At 39.4% G+C, this 6545-nt stretch overlaps 1 protein-coding gene across 1 annotated transcript; it reads right to left on the bottom strand.

Moving 5' to 3' along the window:
- Positions 1-1597: 1597 nt before the first annotated feature.
- Positions 1598-2393, bottom strand: LOC147623596 (uncharacterized). The gene is made up of 4 exons (XM_086820059.1): positions 2295-2393; positions 2111-2191; positions 1915-2022; positions 1598-1834 (listed from the first exon to the last, which is right to left on the bottom strand). Exons 1-4 carry the CDS (start codon positions 2391-2393, stop codon positions 1598-1600), a joined length of 525 nt encoding a protein of 174 aa, XP_086676185.1.
- Positions 2394-6545: the final 4152 nt, after the last annotated feature.

Raw genomic sequence — 6545 nt, 5'->3', positions numbered from 1 at the left:
ACATTATGTATGTATGTATCTCATCCGGCATCTGCTCTCATCCGGTATCCTGTACTCTCTTATTTCTGTACAGAATCTGACTGGTTTTCCGTACGGCTTGCGAAAGGTTTCTGTCCCGCATTCTTCCGTACTGTATGCGGAAGGTTCCCGTCCCGCACTCTTCCGTATCTCCTCTGTACCTGTCTCTTTGCCTTTCGGAACTCCATTCTGGTCTGCATTCCGGTTCATATAGATATTTCGGCTCCTTCCGGATCCGCATTCCGGACCGTATTTTCCTTCAAAATGAAGACTAGAAGCAAACGGTGGCGTACTTCTATTACACCCTAGACATGTTAGTAATTGACTCAAAATATATTATTTTACTAAGAGGCAAAATATAAACAACCAAAAATTAAGTCTTTATGCCAAAATTTTGTATATACATGTCTATATCAAAAAGGGTCCTTACAGTATGTATGTCATATGTATGTATGTATATACATGCATGTATGTATGCATGCACATTGTATGCATGCATGCATGTATGTATATATGTATGTATGTATGTATGTATGTAAGCAATCCCGGTGAACGAAAATGGGGATGGACAAAAAACGGCAATTAAAAAACTTTTTTAATAATAACTATTTTCAAGCTACTTGGTACATGGTACTTGGTGCACTGTACTTGGTACATAGTAATTGGTACATGGTACTTGGTACATGATAATTGGTACATGGTCCATATAGTAATTGGTACATGGTACATGATAATTGGTACATGGTCCATAGTAATTGGTACATGGTACATGATAATTGGTACATAGTCCATAGTAATTGGTACATGGTACTTGATAATTGGTACATGGTCCATAGTAATTGGTACATGGTACTTGATACTTGGTACATGGTACTTGGTACTAGATTCGGTGCTTGGTACTTGATTTAGTATCAGGCTCCATAATGAAACTTCGAACTCGCAATTAGACTTGGTACTTCAGTTGGGTATCATGTTGAAACCTCGTACTTGCAAATGGTTACATGGCACAGGTATGTGGTACATAAATTGGTACTTTGAAATCACGTGCTTTGAAACTTCATGGTTCGGATCTTTAAGCTTGAAAGTTAGCTTGAGTTGATACGTATCGTATAATCAGGGACCCCTGCGAAAAATATGAAAATCAAAAGCTTGTTAATATTAGAGCCTAACATAGAAAAACGGTCACTGGAATTGTTTTTGATTTGTCTCTATCTAGCTTTCCAAGAGCTTTTGAGAAATTGGTGATGCTTGCCAATCTTTTGCTTCTTTTGATGTGTTACATTGTGGGCTCACCTCTTTTCTTATTTAGGATTTGTTTTGTTTTAAAACATACAGATAAATAAATAATGTTCTAGCTTCTCGCACATACTTAGGCTAATTAACTTATCGACAAATAATTAATTGTTTGACAATAGACAAATTCAGCGATGCAACGAGAACATATGTCAATATATATCATCAACAAATATATGTACATGTATATCATCAACAAATATATGTACATGTATATCATCAACAAATATATGTACATGTGTCTACAGTGTGTGGTGATCAATCCTCTCATATACAAAACAGATCACTAAGTATCACTACGTGAGCCATCACTACATGAGTTGCTACTATCAGACTCAGAATCATCATCAACATCAGCACTGCCACCACCCGTGCCCCCAACCACAACACCACCATCACCACCGCCACCACCCGTGTCCCCACCCGGGATCACGCCGCCACCGCCGCCCGCCTCAGCCTCTCGTCGTCGCCCCTCGGCCTCCTGTCGAGCCACGTCTGTCATGTCCTCCTTGCCATGTTGCTCCTGCAGTACTTAGTGAAATCAAATAAAATATATTACAGTTAATATGAAAATAAACCAAAAAATCAATCAGTGATACCCACAAGTGGATCAGGCCTGTCCGGAAGTGTCGCCTGGAAAGCGCAATACCCGTAGTATGTAGCGTACTCCATCTCCTGCGGCGTCGTAGGTGCACGACCATAGTCTTTGGTCTGCATCAAGACAGAACCAAAGACTTATTGATTTCTTCATTCAATAATAGTATCTTTGAAAGTTAAAATTAGAACAATTTATACTCACAAATGTGGCCACAAATCCATCTCGACCCATCCGGCCTAGTCTAGATGTGTGACCAACTTGCAGTCTCTTTCGTGTTGCCGTCTATGTAAATTTCATTAAACAAAATGACATAGATTAGAGAATACTTAGAATCAATCTATCAAAGTTCAAATTAATTCTAATATACATTAAGAAAGGCACGCACCTTCTGCTGAGGAAAAGTGATTCGTAGGCGTCTCTCCTTGCGGAAGTATTGCCATGTCTCCATGCACATATCAGCCCTCCTCTTGTTTGTCTCCACCATACAATAGCGTCTGTTTATTTTTCATATTGCATACCATAGAACTTGTTAGATTTCAATGTTTTCTTTCATGCATTGCTTTTTTCTTCTCGATCATTTGATTAATGACTCGTGTTTTTATGGTACTTGAAAATCATATTCGGACCAATCAGAGGGTACACCACCACCTCCTACTCGTGGTGATTGGGGTGCACAGAGTTCCAATACTGCACATGAACCCGTTTATGATGATTTCTACTACGACAAGTCTATTATATGCTGGTGCGCTCGTTGTCGTGGCACATATCGGAGGCCACAACGGGAGTGCTTTTCACATGAGATGACTCATGGTACTTTTGAGCGAGCACCGCCACCTGAGGAGCGACATCGACCTATGGTATGTGACTGTTCTCCCTTAGTTTTATTATTGGTTATTTTATAAATCAAAGGCTCATATATAATGTAACCATATCATATATGTAGGTATATTCACTTGATGACGAGGATGACTTCACTATCAGTGGTGCACATGTCCCTCGCACACACGGCACGGACAGGTCATTTGTCAGCTGCTGCTGCAGCTCGAGGTTTCTCGACATCCTCTACCTCCTGCTTTGGAGGCTGAGACGGGTGGAGATCATCCGTTGCCTACTCGTTTACATTCTCTAGTACAGACGTATGATCGCAGACGATACGGAGGATGACAGAGAGGATCACTTCCTTTAGATGGAGTGGTTTTCAGCTTTTGGGGCAGTCGCTACATGATTGCTCCATATACCATTAGTGGAGAAAGACGAGGCCTCTTTATTGCACAGGATTTACATGTGCCCCCTCGTTCAGAGGTCACCCTTATGTCTTTCTGTGGACCTATATATAGATGGGGTCCATGGCATCAGCTTACTCGCTACATTCAGAGCATGAGTACTTATGGATTATGTCTCAATGCAGCCTCTCTTTCTGATAGAGGGATCACACATGCAGAAGGACAAAGACTGTATGTTGATGGAAGACCTTACTCTCAAGGAAACATAACAGGTTTAATCAATACTAGTCGAGGGATGAGTTCAAGAACCAATTGCACGTTTGTGGAGTGTGAGAATAGTCATGAACCAGAACATATGAGCAGGGATGTAGAAAGATACATAGTTGTCAATGCTATTACATCATTACGTGCTGGTGATGAATTGCTGGTCAATTATGGATGGCGTAGACCTCCACGAGCATCCTTACTAGATGAGGATTGAGAGCTTCATTGTATACATTTCCTAATGTTATTGGACCTCTTGTACCCTAATTTTATAGTTTAATTTGCACCATGTTCTCTATTGTCTCTATTTTAATTTGATAATCATTTTTTATTATCTGTAACTGTTTTGTATGTATTTTTTCTTTTATATAGAAGCATGCTATTGATATTGCCTTCAAATATGTAGATTCCGGATTGTGACATCGACAATATCACAAATCAACGTTCACATGACGCATCTCACATGTCAATAGAGTGCATGAGGATCCTACGCAGGAGTGATCCTAATGCGTATGCAAGACTAAAAAAACAATATTCTCAGGACTTCGATAATGTGCGGGACCATATCTTTGTGATGACGACGATGGCATGTCTGATTTTATTGAGGATTGGTATCAAAATAATAGTGCGAGCGATATTCCTAATAACAACGAGAAGTATCTTCGAGAAGAAGCTCTAAGCGTATCTATGCAGGAAGCCAACTGACACGACTCAGTGCAAGCTTACTTATTCTGAATCTTCAAAACCGTTTTGGATGGAGTAATATATCCATTTCAGCACTTTTGAAGTATGTAACAATCTAACATTTTTTTAAATCTGAATATTTTAGGAGTAATCACAATATGTTTTGTTCTTATTGATCATATTTTTAATGGACTTTGGAGGCTACTCTCTTAGAAGTTCTTGTCGACAAGCAATTCCCTTCCTACATCACATGATGAGGTGAAGAAGATGATAAGTAGTCTTGGACTTGACTTTTCTTCTATACATGCATGTCCCAACGATTGTATTTTATATAGAGGTCAGTACGAGGACGATGTGACATGTCCAAAATGTCAAACTCCTCGTTATAAAGAGGAGAAAGGTAAGGTCCCTCGAAAGATATTGAGACATTTTCCCCTGGCTCCGCGTATAAAACATATGTTCCAAAGTCCCGAATTAGCTAAGCTTATGACATGGGGAGCGGAGCAAAAGAGCAAAGATGGAGTAATGCGAATTCCATCAGATTGTCCTGCATTTGAGCATATTGATCTGCGATGGCCAGATTTTGCAAAAGAACCATGCCATTTAAAGATGGGTGTAGCATTGGATGGCGTGAATCCATTTTCAATGAGATCAAGTAAATGGTCTACATGGCCAGTGGTAGTTATTAACTATAATCTACCCCCGTATCTCAGCATTAAGAAAGAGCATTTAATGCTCTCACTCTTAATTCCGGGAAAACGACAAGTTAAAGATTTGAATGTTTATTTGGCCCCTCTCATCGACGATCTTCAAGATTTGTGGAGAGGGATTGATGTCATGGATATGTCCAGAAGCATCAGTCAAAGACAGTTCATTGTTCGTGAAATTTTAGCATGGACTATCCACGACTTTTTAGGATATGGTTTTTGCTCAGGTAAATGGTTTAAATATATATATTCTTTCATAAGTTTGTACGATGTTCATTACGCTAATTATCATTGTTATGTTTTCCATGCAAGGATATGTACCAAGGGTTATAAAGCTTGTCCAATTTGTGGTGATTGGTTGAGATCAACTTATAGCAACAACCTCAACAAAAATATATATCTTCGACATAGACGATTTTTATCTGAGGATCATTATCTACGAGACAGAAGGCAAGCCATACATTTTAATGGAAAGGTAGAAGAAGGGAGATGTCCAATACCAATGACACCAAAGGATTGGTATAGTGGACTGTTGGACCCGCTATCGATCCGGAGTCGGAGATCATAAGCGGCGATAATGATGATGCTGTAAAGTAGCGAGAGAGGAAAACGTACTGTAGCTCAAAGTCCTTCGATATGGTATACTTTGGAATATTGGAAGGATTTGAGGATATGTCATCTTCTTGATCCCATGCACATATTCAAGAACGTTGGTCAAACCTTATGGCAACACCTCGTTGGCTTGAAAGACATAGCGACTGTAAGAAATGACTTAAAGGATCAAAACTCAAAGCCCAATCTATGGCCACTTTATGATGAAACTCGACGTGAGACAACCCATGGGTGCTCAAGACAGAAGAGCTGGAGACTATCAACAGGAAGATTCAGTCGATTCTTACGCCTACAAGATATGGAGCATCTTGTCGAAACATGTTCACTCTAGATGACAAGAGCTTGTCTGGTTTAAAAACACACGATTGGCACAATTTTGTGAAGGTAAATCTATTAAGATCTTTGAAAGTATTTATTTTCTTGTATATTTGTTGATCGGATTAATCATGTATGTAGCATGTTCTACCCCTTGTTATTGATGGATGTACTACAAGAGGAGTCCGAGATGTGATATATCTCCTTGGATCGCTTGCAAGGTATTTATCGCTCATTAATTTTTAGTATAAAATTTTATTTCATATCTTCTTTATTCAATAACATCTCTAATGTCTTCTTTCTTTTACTGATAGATGGATTACATCTAAAGAGATTGCCAAAGGGTCAATTCCACAAAAGAAGCGTGAATGTATAGAGCTTCTTTGTTTAATGGAAAAGGAATTTCCAACCTCCTTTTTTGATATCCAAGTTCATCTTCTAATCCATCTAGTAGATGAGATAGAGCTCGTCGCTGGTATTGTCAGCACTCGATGGATGTTTTGGGTCGAGAGGTTTATGGGAGTATTGAAAGGTTATGTACGTCAAAAAGCAAGACCAGAGGGTTCTATGGTGGAGGGATGAATGCTTGAAGAATGCATGTATTGCGTTTGTGAATACCTTGAGAAAACCGATTCTGAAGCTCCACGCGTATGGACAAATGAGTCGTCTTCTACCATGTATGACGAGGTATTGTCCGGTAAGGGAGTCCCTTTTCGACTTAAGATCCAAGATAAATTGGATATTTCTACTTTCATTGTCTATAATAGCGAATGCATGCAACAATTCGTTGATGAGTATGAGGAGGAACTTGCAAGCAAACGAGTTGGTAGA

The sequence above is a fragment of the Cibotium barometz genome, chromosome 26 (genome assembly GCF_041138505.1).
Source record: "Cibotium barometz isolate CiBa-2024 chromosome 26, ASM4113850v1, whole genome shotgun sequence".
Lineage (NCBI taxonomy): Eukaryota > Viridiplantae > Streptophyta > Polypodiopsida > Cyatheales > Cibotiaceae > Cibotium > Cibotium barometz.
The sequence above is the reverse complement of the archived record's forward strand: the minus strand, read 5'-3'. Positions and strand labels throughout refer to the sequence as shown.